Raw genomic sequence first — 20,438 nt, forward strand, 5'->3', positions numbered from 1 at the left:
AATACTGTATCAATGGGTTCCTAGGAAGACAATGCTTGCCTGCTTTTACAACAGCCTAAAGGCTTTGGGGGAATGCATCACAATAAATTCTAAATAAATGAATAAAAAATGGACTATATGCTTCCCACATTTGGCCTAATTTTCCTTGGTTATTTTGATTTACTTGACATTGTATTTGCTTATCTTTTTACTAAAGATTTGGTTATCAGGTTTTATTTTGAAATCCAAACAGGAAGCTTATATCCCCTCCGCCTGCGCCTTGACTCGTGTCTGTGTGGCTCATGGAGGACATCCCGACGAGCGGCCGGGGGAATCGGGACCGGATTATCAACAGCGGACACGGACCACAACATCGACATTTTAATGGTTTTATTTGACCACCAAAAACGACACCGAGCCACCTATGTCCTCCAGGCCGCCGTAAGAGGTGAGATTTTCGTCTAGTGTTTCTGCCGTGGCCCGCTGATGCCTGGTACTGACAGCACCCGTTATGACCAATGCACAGCTAGACATCTCCGTACTACAATATTATATTATGAGATAACTAAATGTGCATTATTATTATATGCATCGAGAATTAGCTATGTTTATTGTACTTTTTATTATAAATTAATTTGAGACGCGATTAAATTACCGTGTTATTGAAATCTGCAGAATCTTGAACGCTAAGAAGACAATCTGCTAATTTATTTATAGGCATACCATTATGTTACTTTTTCATATTGTAGTTATATATATATATATATATATATATATATATATATATATATATATATATATATATATATATATATATATATATATATATATATGTTTATACAAGGTCTGTACTACGTGTATATATAGGTCATAGCATTAAAGGACTACTATATATAGGGGGATGTTATTTATCGTTGCACTGAATTGGTCTATCTACAAAGTCTTAAAATATAGGCTATAATAACCATCAGTCCTATAAAGCTGTAAAATGTATGTTATCTTCTAATTTAAAGGGGTGTGTGGCTGTGTGGTGATGTCATAGACTCCTATAGAGCCATGCATTCAATTGGCTACCCCACACAACAATGGAGTGCGATATTTTAAATGGCATGGTACATCTAAGGAGTTTAATTTTATATATATATATTAGGGGTGTCAAATTATCGCGTTAATTGCGATTAATTAATTACAGTCATATTAATCTCATTTTTAATCTCTAACTTTAGTGTTTCTGTATGTGAGTTTCTTTATTATAAAACCTGTTTTTATGTGTTGTTGGGACAACAACACACACACACACACACACACACAAACACATTTATACATTTTTTTATTTCGGTAATTCCACTCATTGCCGGAAAGCCACACAAAACGCGCGCAGTAACAGCGATGTAAACGTCATGTCTACGTTGGCGGCGTCAGGCGCACAGTGGACGAGGTCGAAGAGCCAGTAGAACAGAGTCAGCAGTGCACAGGTAAAAACGCATTCGTGTTTTGGAAATTATTCTCCCGACGTGAAATATAAAAGAAAATAACAAATATAATATCGCCTAAAAACAACCTGCATAGGCTCATGATGTCTGCACTACTGTCCTATAGTGACCTGCCACATGAGGGGACACGCACACAAACACACACAAACACAAACACACACAAACAAACACACACCTTCATCATCGTCATTAACCTGAGAACGCGCGGACCACGTTTCCTTCCGTAGACACTGCGCGGACACCGACGTGCTCCCGTGAGCCGCGTGTGGATCGTGTTTTCTCGCGTACGCTGCGTAAACCGCGCTTCATCCTGTGCGCCTCTACTAACACCAAGACTAAAACCAGGACTAATCCAGTCCAGGACTAAACCAGGACTAAAACCAGAACTAAAACCAGGTCTAAACCAGGTCTAAACCAGGACTAAACCAGGACTAAAACCAGAACTAAAACCAGGTCTAAACCAGGACTAAACCAGGACTAAACCAGGACTAAACCAGGTCTAAACCAGGTCTAAACCAGGACTAAACCAGAACTAACACCAGGACTAAACCAGGTCTAAACCAGGACTAAACCACAACTAACACCAGGACTAAAATCAGGATTAATCCATTCCAGGACTAAACTAGGACTAAAGTAGGTCTAAACCAGGTCTAAACCAGGACTAAAACCAGTGATCTCATATATAAAGCATTTCTCTATCAATAATATTTTTAATATGGTTAAGGAAAGACTGGACTTTTTATTGTCTTTAAGTAGACAAAAGTCATTACGTTCAGATTTCCTCGTCTTTGCTACTTTACAACAAACAGTTTCTTATTCATGGAGACTTGGGCTCAACAGCCAAATTGGGACTTTATAAAGTCACTTTTTAAATCTATATTAGTCTTTTGATCTGCCACAATAATGTAATAATGAATTTAAATGAAAATACCTCAAATTGAAGGCTTTTCTCAGCAATTTTTAGGTGAGATTAAAATGAGATTAATTAGATTAATTAATTACAGATCATAATGAATTAATCTCTCAATTTTTTTTAATCGCATGACAGCACTAATATATATATAATATATATATATATATATATATATATATATATATATATATATATATATATATATATATATATATATATATATATATATATATACATATATATACACACACACACACACACACACACATATATATATATATATATATATATATATATATATATATATATATATATTGTTTTATTCTATTAAAATATTTCCTATTGGCATTTAATTGAGTAAATGTATTCAGAATGGATTATTATCATTAAATTTACAAAGATCACTTTAAGGTATATAACTTAAAGGGACAGTATGATTTTTACTTAAAAAATTATATGATCTAACTGTGTCAGTTAACACAGACAAAGATGTTTACTGAAGTATGCTGATTTATTCTTAATTACAAAAAACATGCATTTTTAATTTTATCATAAGGTTAGATAGGGACGATTTTTACATGCCCAAGGAGTACCTTGCTGAAGTATCATTTTAGCTTTTGTGCATGTAGTGAATGTGAAATGCCCTGATTCCCAGTGTCAATGAAGAAGGACAGAGAAGTAGAAGCAGTGTACACATAAGCCCACAAAAATTATTGTGAAGATATTAAAATATCTGAAGATATTCCTATATTTTGATTGAGAGGGTTTGGACATGTACAGTAGAGAGAGAGAAAATTTATGTGTAAAACAGAATTGTGATCTCATTCCTCATAGTCTTTTGTCCCCATAGTCTAAGACACAGGTGTCAAACATAAGGCCCGGGGGCCGGATCCAGCCCTCCAAGACCTTTAATGTGGCCCTCGGCTGATTTTCTACAAAAATATTTTAATCATATTTTCTATAAAAATAATGATAATTTTCTGCGGTGCTTAGCATAACAGCGTCTCCAGTGCCTCTGTACGTGGCCCCTCCCTCCAGAGCAGCACAAATGAAGACTTGTCTCTTTCCAAACGTTCTTAAAGGACGATCGTTTTGACTGTTGACCGTGACACCCTCATCAGCAAAATGTCAAAAATGAGAAAAGTGGAGCCGAGTGCAGGATTTTCCAAGAAAAATTGACTTATTCCTATTTGAATACACGTTCATATTAAAACATTGTGTTGAAATAGCATTTTTCTTAAAGTTTCAGGTTTGTACATAATATTATAATATTTTGTAAAAGAAACAGTTAATCAGTTAAAAAAAGATTTCTGTAATAGATTTGTGTTTCTCTGCACAAATATTTGAACTTATTGCTGTTTTTGGGGTTTATATGTCATGAGTTTTCTGATCCGGCCCCTTTGGGATCAAAGTAGGTTGGATTTGGCCCCCGGACCAAAATGAGTTTGACACCCCTGGTCTAAGACAAGCTCAGCAAAAATTTCTATTAAAATTTATACTTTTTGATTGGTTTGTTTTCGTAAATGTATAGAAGTAATTTTATTCAAATAATGATTTCCTGTATCACCACAGACTCATATTTATCTATGGGGAACACTGTTATCTCTTAAATGCATTATAAATAGAAATAAAGACCCACTGATACTTTGCAGCGGATATAGAGTCCCATATATCAGACGAATTATATAATGGGCCAGTTTTTGCACTTTTTATCTTATTAGCTATCCCTAAAGCTCCAGCAGACCATATTTTGTCACAGCCAAAACCCATGCCTATACAGGAAATACATGAAGTCTTATTTGAACATGCTATCACAGCTTTGTTGTTATTTTGTGCTTTTATACAGGCTAATGATGTCAGCTGACCACAGATACTCTTCACCACCCTCCAAACTAATGTCATGTGAAGACACGGGCCAATGCTAAACCATCAACAGAAGATTTTTTTTTAAAGTCTGATTTAAACCATTTTGAGTTCTGACTATGGATTTATATTTTGGTTCATTTATCTTCAAGGATAAGAAACTACACTGCAAGATGTCTCTCTTGGTGTAATCCTGCTACTATTCGCTAAGTGGATTTTCTTCTTTCATTTTCAGAATATATAATCTTAGCGAAGATTTTTCGGTTTAGTTACCACAACCACCATTTGCTTAATTTTTTTTTTGCTCTTTGCTAATACAAGAAGTCATTCTCAGTCTTTGTTCGGTTTCATCTATATATGTTTTATGTATACTTGGAAGCGACTACTACATACTGCATATTGTGGATTATTTTTCGATTCACAATTAATAATCTTTGCATAGTTTTTTAACACTGTGACCTATAAAATCTGTTTTAAAATGATTTCTACCTAAGTGCATTTTAGTTTAGCTTTGGTTACAGTAATCAATAATGATATATATTTTTTGGTGATGTGGAAGCTGCTACAGTCTTCAAAGAGGATTTTTTTCAACATTTTTTTGGCACAATGACATTCCTATCTGCCATCAACAATTTTAAATGGACTACCAAACCCTAACTTTTTGAAATGTTGGCCAAGATTAGGCGAATTGTATAGTAGTATTTCTGGTATAGCCCTGGTAGTGATGTGGAAGCTGCTGCAGTCTGCCAAGTTCTACACTATACAATGTCGCTCATAGTCGCCATCACCAGTTCTAAAAGGACTACTAAACCTTAACTTTTTGGATTTTTGTCTGAGATTAAACAAATTGCATAGTGGTAGTCCTGGTATTCCCCTGGCAGAATGGACTATCGTAATGAATGCTGCTTCTGTGACCCAGAGGAAGGTCACATGGGGGCAGACGACCTTCCTCTTCACAGTATCCATGCTCCAAATCGAGTCCGGCCTTCATCCTACAGAGCCCTGAGGAGCGCTGTGTCCAGTCTGGCAAGGATTGATGACTTCTTCTGCGAAAAAATAGGATCGGGATTCTTCTCCGAGGTCTTCAAGGTATGTGGATTTATTTATGTTTCAAGTTCAGCTGATCAAAATGTGAGAAAATTTAAGTCGGTACAAGTTAGTTCAACTGAAGAATATGGGTGCTTCAAGGGGCAGCACTGTGGAACAGAGCCTCATAGCTGGAAGGTCCTTCTCCCCATGTCTGTGTAGGTGTCTCCCCATTTCTGTGTAGGCGTCCTTTCCCTTCTGGGGTCAGGATACCGAATAGATGCCAAATCTCAGTGGGACTAACCTGGTTAAATAAAAAAGAATCAATACATTTAAAAAACCTGGCTCACAGTAAGAATCCAGGTTTGACTGCTGGGCCTTTTTTGTGGAGTTTGCATGTTCTCTCTGTCTGGGTGAATTTTCTCCAAGCACTCCAGTTTCCACCATCAACCCAGAATATGCACAATAGGTCAAATGCTCCAGCTAAGGTTGTCCTAACCAAGACTAGCTCAAGATCTGGAGATCTGGTTCCTGAGCATTGTACAGCGGTAGTTCACTGCTCCTGTCAGGTTTTCCTAAAACAGGACTATAAAGGTTATATTTGCAGAGGCTCGACGTTGATATTCTTAACTACTCCGCACTGTCCATGCCCTCTCACCTTTAGAGAGTCAAATGGTCAATCCTTTTAAGTAAAGCTGGAGGAGGCTGCACGCAGAGGCGAGACAGTGTGGTCTGAATGCACAGGTTAATTGAGTTACTCACTGTATCAAGCACTGAACTTATGTAAAATAGAAAAAGTTTTTATAATTGTGAATAAAGCAACTGTTAATAAAGCAATAATAAATAAAGCAATTGTTTTTAATAAAATAATGTTTCATTTAAAGGAAGGGTTTGTAGAATTTGTATTCAAACATAACATCACTGTGTCCCCAGAAACAAAACATCAATTATTGTTTTAGTGATAACAGCTGTAATGTTGATTTATTCTTACAAAAACATGGACATGATTGCAAAGTTATTTGTATTATAATTTGGGGTTTTAATTCCCAAGACCAGTCAGCAAGCAGAATGAGTCTCTAATTTGAGGTGCCATTTCCTTCAACTAAATCCAGGTCTGAGGACACAGATGGATAATGATGAAATACCTCTCTGTATTTTTTGTATAACATTAATCTGGTTAAAATGTTACTACCGAATCACTGTTGCCATGTTGTTTGGAGACTCATATGGCAGCCATTAAACATATCTTTTGAATTGCTAAAATATATCTTCTCGTGGTTTCTTAATGTAGGGTTGACTCTTTCCACAGATCATACCTGTAACTGGTCTGCCTGCATCACCTGCTTGTCTCTATGGAGATAGATGTGCTGTTTGTTTGCCATAATGTGGAACATGACATCTCCATGGAGACAAGCAGGAGTATACCCAGAAACGTTACATACATAAGAACTATATCTTTAGAAAGTATGTATTGTCATGCATTGTTGCTTGTGTGTGTTTTGTGAGTGGGTCAGGGTGTTGTGAGAGTGGGGTCAGAACCTGTGCGGAATAAGCAGATTACTGTTACACACATGAACATGGGGCCCTTTAGTTCAGAGGAGGGGAGGGCAGCTATGGCTAGGCAAGGCAAGGCAAGTTTATTTGTAGAGCACAATTCGTATGCAAAGTAATTCAAAGTACACAGAGTACAACCTGGAGAAACATTTAACTGAAAAAATTGATATTACTATAGCTAAAATTTTCATTATATGTGTGTGTGGTTTTTTTTAACAGTATTTCACATTATAATCGTATTTTCTTCATTGAATTGGGGAATTGTGGCTCAAAGTTGGAGTTATACATAAATGCCACTGCTCTTGTTGAATGATTGAATTCCCTTTGAACTCAGTCAGTGTAGCACATTCCTGAAGCTCTTATCAAAGTTTCCCTCCCCAAATGCACACACTAACAAAGCAGTTACAGGGATGGGCCACTGTTTTAAAGGGACATATTTGAGATGCTTTGGTGGGGTTGGCTGGTTAGTAGATAATGCTCAGCACATTATTTTGTAGCTAATAATACAGCAACTATTTAATGCAAAAAAGATCTTGAGCATCAAAACTCACTGACTTAAATTCTTTGGCATGTTGACAAATCCTTCTAAACATGCATAAGTTGATTAGACGCTCAACATTTTTCAGGACTCCTATTACATTTTGAACATATTGCATATTGTTTTCAGGAACTAAACTAAACCAAGAGGACCAAACCCAATGTACTAGTTAAGACTGAACAATTTTGGACAAAATATAATCTTTTAATATAATATTTTTTAAAACACCAAAGGAGCAGTAACATTTGAGAGAAAGAATGAAATCTGAACTGCTAAGCTAATACAAGAATTAGATGTTCAGATGTTTGTAGAGGTGTATTAATGACAGAATAAGACTGAATATTTTCTTGTTTAGAGAGGAAATTCCAGTCTGAGCAATTGGTCAATAGAATCCTGATATGACTGCAATAAGTCTTGCATTCCTTGTAGTAGCACTGAATCGAAGTTTAAGGTTAAGGTACACTTTATTGTCCACCTTAGGGAAATTTGCTCTCTGCATTTGACCCATCTTTCAATCCCACTGGGACAAGATGTCAGGAGCAGTGGATACCTATGGTGCATGTTTTTGGCTTATCGGGAAAACCGGAGTGCCCGGAGGAAACCCACCCAGATACAAGGAGACATATGCAAACTCTGCGCAGAAAGAAACTGAACCCAGAACTTTCTTGCGGTGAAGTATGAGTGCTAGCAAGTAGACAGGTGGATTTGTGCATTTTTGAAAAGTCTAACCAAGTTAAAACCAGGTCTAGAGTGTGGTCTAGTTTGTATTTCTTGACAGTGTATGTGTCACGGTGCTGGATTTGAGCAGATCAGTAGCGGTGATGGGAAATCCAGAAATCCTATTAGAGCTCTATTAATACCCCTGCACTCTCCACCGAACTGAGGGACTACAGCAGGACCACAGGAGGACTTCAGCAGGACTATAGCAGGACTATATCTGGACTCGGGCAGGTCCAGACAGCTAAACTCTGAAGCTCTGTCAGTGACCTGTCTATTCCACACTGCATGGATCAGGGCTGGAGACGAGGCTACAGGGTCACAGACAGGCAATAGACTGGTGCTACTGTAACAGGGATAAGGTCCTCCTAATTGCAGTATTTCTCATAAATGATGTAGATCTGTTTAAACATTTCATGTCAACAAGCATATGTATGTAAATCTTGTTTAAGGAGGGTATGTTTTTTTATTTACTATTTCATAAGCATTATCTGATCCAATTAGAAAACAGAATAAGCCCCACATAGTCTCTCATTTTGGTCTGCCTGGTCCTATACGACTAAAACCCTAAACCCCAATATCTGCAGCCAATCATGAATCAGTGCTAGTGTAGCCTCTGCAGTTCAGGGAGTGAATGGAGGTTCTGAGGCATGACCTGAGCAGATACTCACAATTAGGAAATATTGTTTATGTCCTCTATATGGAGGTTAAGGCACCTTCTGTCAGTTGTATTTGTAGTTAATTTGTTAAAAAATTAAGATCATAGGCTACATATCCTCTGTTTATGTAATTCAGCTATTTTCCTTGCACACAAAAAACCAGCAGAGTCCTACATGTAATGAGGCTGAATAGGCAAGCTTACTAAAATATCCATCAATCAAATTAAGGTAATTTCAACAAATGATAAATTACACTGGTATATACTGCCTCTCTTTTATGTGACAAAAGCACCCTGAATGGGGTCTACTTGATGTGGCAAAAAGACAATGATTAAGCATCATGTTATTTAATGGTCAAATATTCAGACAAGTACATAGAAACATGTATTATCTCATCATTGCAAACTAATAATTTTACTGAAAGCAGGTTTATTTTTTACTAACCATTTGCTTATTTGTGTCTTGCAGGTGCAGCACAGGATCACAGGCCAAGTCATGGCTCTGAAGATGAACACTTTGGCCTCTAATAAAGCCAATATGCTGAGAGAGGTGCAGCTCATGAACAGACTCTGCCACCCAAACATACTCAGGTAAACCATTTATGCCATTGTATTTCCTTAATACTCAAGTGGGTAAATATATGAACCATTTATGTATATTAATTATATACAGCTCACTCATTTACAGTATGTCATGAAATTATTCCTTCGCTGTTGGGTAAATACTTGCGAGCTTTTGTCAGGGCATTTTCCATTTCCATTTTCATTGTTTGCTGCACAGAGCATGTGTTTAGTCAACTTTAGTCGATTTTCTTGTTGATTTCTAGTTGACTACGTCCTTGACGTACCTGATTTTTAACATCTTAAAAACATGAAACACAGAACTAGTTCATTTTAAACAGTTTGCAGTGGTCCAAAGGTATTCCTCACTTACCTTATGCATTCTGAACTGCCTAATTATACACAATGATGAGTTTCTAAGAGCTTTTCATAACTTTTAGAATTCAGGGTGGAGTTTTGCCATCATGTAACTATAGCAACTGGCCAGCTACATCAGTGTTACTTCCTGATTCTCAGACAATAAAACATATTAGATTAAATCATATGGGATAGAATTTGGGCAATTTAAGTACAGTATAATATTTATAGCAATGCCTGGAAGACCATGCTGTTGTCCATACTATATTAAATTATAGAAAATATATGGAATAGGGATTATCATTTTGCTGTTACATGGGTTTGTTTGACCTATTTCTTATTTAATAACAATAATCATTGTATCTTCAGGTTTCTGGGCGTCTGCGTTCACGAAGGCCAGCTCCATGCTCTCACAGAGGTATGTATCTTTCTCATTTTAAATCTTTTATTTTTATTATCAGTCCATCGACGTGCTCTCTGCAGAGGGGTGGTTTCCATGGTAACGTCTGGAGACAGAGTCAGACCTGGACAGCTGCGTTTTGGAGTCTGAAAACATAAATGATTCATGACGCTGCTATCTCTCCACATGTCCCAATATCACTGCATCTATGGTTAATATTTTATGAAGATGTGTCTCCCATATGTTTAGTGTAAGCTTTTGTTCAAGATTTACTATGTGTGAGTACTTTGCGAAATATAGGGAAAAATTTTGTATCTGAACAATTTTGGTAAAATACCTTGTTATAGTCAGAGTTTGGTTTATTGTTAAACTAAAGCAAGAATCCCATACATTTCAGAACATGTTTGTGGAGGTCTAAACTACAGGGTTAATAGCACAGGATTATGTCATGCATTCTGAACATCCTAATTATTCACAGTGATGAGTTTATCAGAGTTTTTCTCAGATGCCAAGGTGGAGTTTTGCAATCACATCAACATCAACAGTGCACCAGTGTTACTTCTTCATTCACATTTTTACCCTAAGAGCTGCTTATACAAAATATTTGTACTGGGACAAAATATGTGTGGAAAAATAGAGATCCTTTAATTAGCTCTGTATTTGCCTGTCTTGCAGTACATAAATGGTGGGAACCTGGAGCAGTTGTTGGACAGTGACCTGTACCTGTCATGGAGTGTGAGGATCGGCCTGTCTCTGGACATCGCACAAGGACTCAAGTATCTACACAGCAAAGGGATATTTCACAGAGATCTCACCTCTAAGGTAAGAGGGAGGGAGGGGAAGAGGGAGGAAGAGATGAGGGGGGAGGAGGAGGACTGCAGCATCTTCACAGTAAAGGGATATTCCATAGAGACGTGACCTCCAAGGAAAGAACAGAGAGAGAGCGAGAAAGAGAAAGAGAAAGAAGGGGACAGAGAAATGGAGGAGGGTATATACAGTATTTTCACAGCAAAGGAATAATGCTGACTTCAACAGTGACCTCACCTTGGAGGTTCCAAGGAGGGAAAAGAGGGGGAGAGGTAGAGAAAGACACAAGGATAGTGGGGAGTGGGCTTCATATGGGGAGTGATGTGTAGCTTGTTTCCTCATTAACGATGATGAAATGAAACATTGAATGTCTCTATTCTATTTATTCCTCCTGTTAAACCTTTGCAAACCCATCGGTTGCATCGGTAACAGCTGCTTATAATGTTTAAGCATAATGAAACAGGCTGTCTGAGACTTTTCACTTTGGTTGATCAATGTTTCAAGATGAACTTTATTTTCACAAATTTGTGCAATAGAAAACAGGACAACCTATAACTACAGAAAACATTAATAAGACAAAAGAAGGGTTGATAATAGTTCCACCAGTGCTATAAGGTGTCTTTTGCAGAATTTAACTGCTGTCTAAAATATTCAATAAGTCCTATATTATGCAAAACTGACTGTTGAGCTTTAAGCCACATTATAATATTGTTATCTCTTCAAAAACGTACCTGGAGTTGTGTTTTGTTATTAGTCTGTCTACATCTCCAAAGCTTAAGCTTTAGTTCAGTGGAAACTGGCAATTCCAGGGCTGAAATCATCCAAATGATTCTAGTGAAGCTGTATGGAGTTTAAAAACACAGTGGAGCACTTCTTTTATTACCTCATGACACCACAAGGTGGAACTGAGTGTTTTCTGTTTGAGAGAAGAACTCAGCCTTGTGTGTTAAACATGTATGAATGAAACAAGACAAAAGTCATGTTTGTGATGAGGAAATAACATTATAACACAGATCAGAAGATAGCGTAATATGGGCCCTTTAAAAGACGCTGGCACACTAGAGTTTGCAGTGTATTCATACACATCCTTGTCCCTGTAGAACTGCCTGGTGCGCTGTGACAGTGGGATGTTCACTGCTGTGGTCGGAGACTTTGGACTGGCAGAGAAGATCCCAGACTACAGGTCAGTGACACAGAGAGAATGAGAAAGATTCTAATTAGTTTTAGTTATGTTAGTGCAATACATTCACTTATCTAAAGCAAATCTAAAGCAAATCCATGTATGTGTTGTATTTTATAACAGTGCTGCACAGTAGCTCACATGAAATTAAAGATTCTTTGTCAGCTCCACCGGTCGTTATTAAGAAAATCTGTTTGGTTTATTCAAAAATATGAACTAAGCTACACAATCCCATGCATTTCAGAACATATTTGTAGAGGTCTAAACTACGGGCTTAACAGCTTTTATATAAAATATAGAAGACCCCATCCGATCCTTGAAGGTGCTGTATCTGATTATTAACATCTTAAAAACATGAAAAAACATAGTTCATTTTAAACAGTTTGCAGTGGTCATTACTTCCATATGCATCCTGATTATTAAGTGATGACTAGAAAAAAGAATAAAAACTTCTAAAAACCAAATAAGAACTGCAAAAATGGCATAGACTAACAGAATAAAACAAGGCAATACAATGAAATAAATACTACGAGAGAGAGTAATACGAGAGAATAAAATAACGACTTCTCAGCTCACGCCATGCCAAAGAATAAAATGTATTTATTCAATCTCTGGTTTATAATTGTGTGTACTCAAAATGACTAGTGATTACTGAATAACTGAATACTGATACTATTTTTGATTGTGGTTTTCTAGTGGTGGTGTGAATAAGCAACCTCTGGCCATTGTTGGCTCCCCCTACTGGATGGCCCCAGAAGTTCTGAGAGGAGAGCTTTACGACGAGAAGGTAAATACAAAAATAATTACAGCCTGCAATGTATGAAGGCTGATGTATGAAATTATATTTAACCTGTTCTGTTCAGGTGGACGTGTTTGCTTATGGCATCATTTTGTGTGAGATTATTGCCAGAATTGAAGCAGATCCTGACTTCTTACCAAGGACAGAGGTATGACACATTCAGATATAGATATCACAGTATAGACCGATTATTTGTTTACCAATACAGTGGATGCATGCACAGCCTGAGTGCAGCTATGTTGTCAGCACAATAAAACAGTTTATCGAACAGTGTGATAAAATAAGTTATGATGCTAAATGGACATTAGTGAGTGGGATACATCTTATTGACTGGTATGCATTAAATGTAGGTCAGTGTGTAAATGAAGAGAAGAAGTGTCTCAAACTTCAGTAGCTGGACATCCACTCATACCTGATCGACACAACTAGCCCTGCCCAACAGGGGAACCTGAAATCTGCTGAAATCTGCAAGAGACATGCGCAGTAGAGCGCAAAGATATGTAGTCTGATAATCCCTCTATAAATTAGTACTTTTCAACAAGAACAGACAGATCAAGTATCAGAATTGTTTTTGGGAGATTCTTAGAGAATATTGACAAATTAATTTTTGTCATAATCGCTCACATTTGTTGTGTTGTGTTCATGTGCTAGAAGAGATGAAGCACAGGGGCTTAGGAGGAGATGTATTGTTTTTGAAACCGATGATAGGAAATGGCTCCACAAACCTGCCACATTAATCTCACAAGGATCATGTTTGGCGATGAATAATGCCATACCTTTCTGAAGTTATTATGAAAAAAATATATACTTATAGAAGAGAGCTTAAACATTGTGCCAATTTTTGTTTCATGTGGCTAGCACAAGTAATTACAGAAACATTAACCATAAACCAGGTCAACAAATCTGCATTTTCACAGCAATTTTTATCATAAAATTTTAATCTATCCTCCAGCTCAAAACTATAGGAATTCTACAGTTGGGATGTCACGGGAATGTGACCTATTGGACCAGTTGAGTTTTATACATTTAGATTTATGCTGGGTTCTGTCCACTTTATTTTGTATCTCTGTGTATGTAGGACTTTGGACTTGATGTGGTGGCGTTTGAAAACATGGTTGGAGATTGTCCCTCTGCGTTCTTCAGCCTTGCTGTGACCTGCTGTAATGTGAGTACATGTGTGAGAAAAGATCTCAAAATTGACTTTTTAGAGCTTTCTACCATGATCTAATGTTTCCTCATCAAAAATGTGCCTGGAGAGATTTTAGATGTCATCCAGGCATGTTTGAGTAATCAGCGATGTCTCTCTCGATCTCTCTTGAACCCTGCTTATGGTTAACAGTACAATCCTATATAGGACTCGGTCCACAAGCCTATGTATCCCATCCTCCCACACAACAATTCTTCATAAATATACAAAATCATTATACAAAAATAATACTCTTGTCTCTGAATGTTAAAGTAAAATGATCTAACTCCAGAGTCCTGTCTGTTTTGTTTATGCTCTGTTCTTCAGATGTGTGCGGAGAGGCGACCCACTTTCTGCGACATCGTCTTTTCTTTGGAGGGAATGAATCTTGAGGAAGAGAAGGACAAAACCATTGCACTTGGTAAATCATGATAAAATTAGACTGTAAGGTTTTCAGAATGTGAAACTAATAACAAATTGTATGTTTTTGTTTGCATTTCATAATGACAAATACACAAAATGCCATAGGTCCTGGATTAGTAACTTGTGTAAGGTTGACCAGTGACCCCATGCTTTGATTCTGGAAGTACATTTTCCATTTGTTTTTTCCATATACTTTTCAAATATTGAGAGTTCAAAGGCATTATGGAGGCTAAGTCGCTTTGACTATGATTAGTGGTTTCATTTCAGATTTCCTTATTTTAAAATTGCTTTGCTGAGGTTTGTGAATATGTACATTTTTATTATGTTTTATTTTTGTCAAAATTTGTCAATCTGTTTACCATGAGATAGTCAGAGTAAGCTAATAGGTGCTAGAAGACTACAGGGGCATGGACGATTATTCAAAATATGACTTGTGACAGTTAACACCTTAAATGGAGTGAACTAATACAAATATTCCTTACTGTAAACAACTAGGGTGTGTTAGTTTCAGTGTAATTTGATCCTTCCAAATATTTAAAGGGCCCATCTCATGCAAAATAACTCTTTTCACATTGTATCTTCTGCACATATACAAGCACAATTTGGGTTTTGGAACATCCATTACACAATAGTTCTGAAATCTTACTGATTTCTTGGAGACAGTCACAGACCAGGAACTATGAAATGCCGAATATTGCTCATCCCTCCCCCCGTCCTGAGAAAGCACAGGCTTCGCCCTCCAAACTTGACGTAGGCTCTGAGTGAGCCACCCTTCCTCCGCCCATCTCAGGGAGGGAGGGGGAGACAGGCGTGTGCCCTGATAGTGGTAGGAATAAACTTTTATTCATCATGGTTCAGCCTTATGTGTTGGACCCAGAATCAGATGAGGACTTGGAGGTGCAGGAAGCTCAAGCACCGCGTCAACATCAGCTGAACATTACTGATTGGTAAAGTATTAATAAACACTAGTAGATAAACTTATTATATCGTGTTTACTGCAGTGTAGAACAATTAGTTTATGCTGTCACTTTTGTTTAGGTGTTCATGTGGGAATTGTCAGCTGATGCGCGGTGGAGGCGGGGCGGAGGTGGTGGAGCGGGGGAGGGTGCAAAGCACCTTCTGCTACGTCAAACGCGTCATAGGTGTAGCTGGCCGCGTCATCGTTGTAGCAGCTTTAGTTCGTTGTCATATGGGAGGGTGGTAAAAATACGCTGCAATTTGTTAAAAAAAGGCAGAATCAATCTAAAAAACACTTCGGTGACATATACAAGGCCCACACGTCACCCTGAGAAGGTAGAAAGCTCTGAAAAGTTGATTTTGCATGAGATGGGCCCTTTAAGCCAGTCCCTTACCAGAGCTTCATCACAACAGACAAAGACACTTTGATGAGTGATAAAACATATTCACTCTAACAGAAAAAAAACTGAAACAGAACAGAAAACAGAAAAAAAAGACTTATGTCTAGTTGACAGAATTACATATTATTTTGCAAGAGATTACACAGACATCTTTTACCTGGAGTGCCATCATTATTGTAGTACACTATTACAGACCGTAAACCTTACACATTTATATGAATTTTCTATCCTTAATCCATCACATTTATCTGCAGATTAAAATATAAATCAAAACCAATATCTGGACTAAAATCCTTCTTTTCTTCTCCACAGAGCCAGGGGTCACCGACATGAGCCCGTACCGCCACCGCAGCTCACCCTGTCACCATGGCAACTGTGTCCAACAACAACAAAAGGGTCTAGCCCGAAGTCAGTCGGACATGCTGCCGCCCTCTCTCCTCACCCCTCCTCTGGTCGGAACTCCGGCTCGAGTCAACCCATTCTCCCTGAGACAGGACTTAAACGGGGGCAAATGCAAACTCTTAGACACGCCAAGCAAATCTGTGATAAGTTTAACATTTACTTTGCCTGCTCTGAGGGATCCGTGCATGTCTCCGCATCTATTCAGATCATCTCCTGGTGTTAGAGCGCCCCCTAGGAGGTGTCAGTCGCTGCCATGTACGCCAGAGCTGAGCCGGACAGTCGTTTTGCAAAGCGAGAAAGATAAGAAACGAAATGACGAACAAACTAAAGTAGAAATCGAAGAAAATGATTTGAATTTCGAAGCAGCTGATAGCAATGCAGTGAGTGAAGAGGTGAGGAGAGAGGATACAAGTTTACCTGTTGAATTGGACATGGTTTCGTTAGAGCGATTGGACGAGGAAGACGAGGGAGAGGAAGAGAATAGCATTCAAATCGAGCCTATGGACTGTACAAAATCTCCAGAATGCGCAGAATCAAATTCAACCGCCATACCCCTCCTTACCTCTGCCTCTTCTTGCCTACGAACTAACTGCTGGCGCATCCCTATTTCAAATGGACCTCCGACTTTGCCTCCTTTGCCGCGAATGGACAACAATAACCAAACTTTCGCGCAGTGGGTCGGAGTAGGAACGCAGTCAAAAGGCTACGCTCCAGCTGCACCCCTGTACAATCCGGACTCGCACGGAGCAGAGTGATGATGTCATTTCCTGTCCAGGTTGCTGCCTGGTTGGACTGAGTTTACCATCGATTTGCCTGCGTGGTTCGACCGGAATGACGACTGCAGCTGTGGAGAGGAGAAGAGTGTCCATACCGAAGCAAAGAGGGAATTGGAATTTAAATGGGACGATATCGGGAGGGAGCGGGTCTGAATCTACAACGAACAGCGCGGCCAAAGCTTTACTGTGTAGGGGTACGAATGGGGTAACTGCAGTAACCTGTGTACCGCGGGAACCAGGGCTGCCGCTACCAGAGGCTCAGACATAGTGTTTAAACAAGCACAGTTTAAACAAGCATAGAATGTAAGCAGACAGGACAGCAGTGGAAAGCCTCTATAAGTGTTACTACACAGTCTGAATCAAATGGTTGGGTTTACATGATTAGAATGATTTTTAGATAGATATATACTGCATTAAATAACTGGCAGATCTGGCTGATTTGTACCTTGATTTGTTGTCTATTTTAAACCAGATGTCCAATGTCACCCGATGTCACGGTACCAAAATTTGTGCTAGTGAGATATCGCAACCAGTTATAATATTGAAATATTTTATGCCACTGACACACTAACCCTGAAGCGGGATAATTCCCTACCAACATTTTTATTTTAAACCAAAATTTTTGATCTACAGTATCAATAAAAAGCTGTAATAAATAAACAGTAGAACGAAATAAGTTACTTATTCAACCATCTACAGCACAGATCTTAACTTATTACATACAAAATATTTTACATACAGTACATTTTACAGGAGTTTACAAAGAGCATTTTCTAACTAATTCTCAATACCAGAGCTCACGAGCATCTTGTTAGCACAGACTTCTCCCTCAGACAATCAACACTGCTCATTACACTTCCAACACATTCCCATCTGACGCTGCAGAGGCAATTGTCAATCCTTCACTGTTTGCAAAGTACAAATATTGTTTTTGACTGGGTATTGTCAATTATGTTTAATACACTCAAATGCAAAAAACTATTCTATTCATGGGTTTCAGCTTTTCGTTTTGTTTAGAGAGGGTTTCAACTGTTGTCATCTGGACACTGCTTTTGTAATCGAGACATTTTGGCTTTCATGCAGAAGCCATTTTCCATTTCGTGTTACTGGCTTGAGGCACTAGGATTTATACTATACTCCACCATTTCTGTTCAGAGGGATTCTTTCTGAGAAGTGAAGAAAGCTCTTAGAACAGATTAAATCTACCAGGTGTTTACATAAGTGTCCTGAACACTTGGAATAAGGAGACAGCAAGCAAATCAAATGCTAACAATGCTATAGGTGAGACATCCAATACATATCGGGCATAATGACCCATAATGATGTCAGCTAGTAAACAAGGGCAGTGCAGTTTAACTCTAAGACTCTTCCCTTTGTGGAGTGGATTTAGTTAACTCGGACTAAGATGAAGCCTAGTGCCTCAAGACAGTGCCACCAAATTGAAAACGGGCCTAGATGACCACCACTAAAACCTTCTCCACACTGAATCATGCTTGAATGAGGGATTACCGTCTCGTTCCTGTTTATGGTGCCATGTTGAGGACGGTTGACCGTTAAAAAGATAATAATATTTTGATTTGAATTGTTAATTGTTATGGCAACAGTCCTAACTTTTCATCATTCTAAAACCCATGGATAGAATCAAGTAGAGCAGTCTAATCATCCAGCTAGGTATTCAAAGTTTCTCATGCGGAAAATAAATTGTACCTTTATCCATACCTGTGTTCAGACTGTGTAGAGACAGAGGTGATTACGACGGCACTACCTGCTGGTCTGAAAGAGAATAGAAAGCGAACAACTATTGTATATGGTCAGGACTAATGTGTTAAATGTAGCTCAAAGGTGGAAGGAGAAGTGGCTCTGAAAGTACATTTGTAATTACATTTTTTCCATAGACTTTTAATTGTTATTAAGGGTTTAATTGTTTAAATGTTTTTATCAATACATAAAAACACTAATGTTGATTACAAAGTTATCAGGGCTACATGGTTTTGGGAATAAAGTATGATTGCATTGAGAATTTGTTTTCAGTTTAGGATTCAGTTCACAGTGCATATCTGAAAGTGAAAAAGACTAAAAAGTAAATATCTAAGTTAGAGAGTTTTCTTCTTAAAAAGAAAGATTTGCAAATAATTGTTAGCCAGGCTGGTGCCACCTAGTGCCTCCGGTCAATTTCATTTCTCTCCAGTGACTAGGTCAGGAATCAAAATACACTAGACGGTTTGCAAAAACTCCAGAAGTTGTAGATCGTGCACCGGCCAATCAACAAAGAGCTGTGAAGCCATGACGTCAAACTCAAGCCCCTGTCTGGGTCCCTTTTGTGGTATAACACCACAGTAAACAAAGTGGGTGAGATGGATGACAGACATTCTGTGTTGGTGTCCCGAGATCGAAGTTTTAAAGCTGGAACAAAGAGCATGTATGCTTGAATTTTATCAAGAATCAAGGAAAGATGTTATTACCCTTCTTCCTATGGAATTTGGCGCATTACATATGTCACGACCATATAGCAGCAATTTGTTAAATAAAAAAAAAAGTACCCGCCTATCGTCAAGCAAACAAATCCTAATGCTGTGAGGTTAGATGGTTTCCACAAAGTGAAACCAGCTGATGAATCAGGCTAAATAATTGTAGCTTTGCAGTATACAATTACACCAGATCAAGTTGTGATTTCTATTTGATTGCAATATACTGAGCCAGCCTAAATGTTTTTTAAAATTATTGTATTTCATTATAATTACACCAGAGCTGATTTTTTTAAACTTATGTTTAACCCTTAATATGACATTTTCCCATCTGTCTATGGAAAATATGGAAAATAATGTTACTTTCTAAACCAAGGTTTGATTGAGCTCCATAATCTGATGAGGATATTGGGTAAAAAAACAAAAAACAAAATGCACTGAAAATTCTCCTAGAAACGACCTGTGCAAATAATACTGATGATGATTGTAACATGCCATGCACTGCTACTGTATACTCCTGAATATATTTTTGCAAATGTATTTATTATTTATTTACGCACTGAAATTACACACTGGTAATATTCTAAGTTTGCTTTTTTGCAATTTGTACATTTTTGGTAATTTTTTTAAACAATACTTGTAATAATTTCGAGAAGTTATCGTAATATAGCTTCCGCCCTGATAAGCTAGTGTCAGATTGCCGTTTGTAAAGAAGAAATTGAACAGTGTTTTGCTATTGCATGGGTTAAAACTCATGGACCTTTTCCTTGCTATGTAAATAATAATTTGTGAAGCAGTTTTTTAATCTTGTTTAAAGGTGCACTATGTAACTTTCCGCCACCTGTTTGCCTGTCCCCATGGAGATGTTATTGCCTTGCCTTTAATGTTCCACAGTATGGCATTGAACTCCTCTATCTTGCATTTATTTAATCACAAATGGTTTCATTGCAAAAAACAAAATAAAAACAACAAAAATAAAAAGC

General features: G+C 37.9%; 1 protein-coding gene across 1 annotated transcript; it reads left to right on the forward strand.

Annotated features, from left to right (window-relative positions):
- The first annotated feature begins 5,039 nt into the window (after positions 1 to 5,039).
- LOC110167578 (dual specificity testis-specific protein kinase 2-like) lies at positions 5,040 to 19,888 on the forward strand. The gene is given in 11 exon segments (XM_020932942.2): positions 5,040 to 5,337; positions 9,211 to 9,332; positions 10,029 to 10,077; positions 10,735 to 10,881; positions 11,967 to 12,049; positions 12,743 to 12,833; positions 12,910 to 12,993; positions 13,924 to 14,010; positions 14,359 to 14,452; positions 16,125 to 16,951; positions 16,953 to 19,888. Coding segments are annotated over 11 exon segments (2,097 nt in total). The 5' UTR covers positions 5,040 to 5,130; the 3' UTR covers positions 17,259 to 19,888.
- The last annotated feature ends 550 nt before the right edge of the window (positions 19,889 to 20,438 follow it).

Source organism: Boleophthalmus pectinirostris, unplaced genomic scaffold (assembly GCF_026225935.1).
Source record: "Boleophthalmus pectinirostris isolate CB_2022bp ecotype Guang Dong unplaced genomic scaffold, ASM2622593v1 HiC_scaffold_22, whole genome shotgun sequence".
Lineage (NCBI taxonomy): Eukaryota > Metazoa > Chordata > Actinopteri > Gobiiformes > Gobiidae > Boleophthalmus > Boleophthalmus pectinirostris.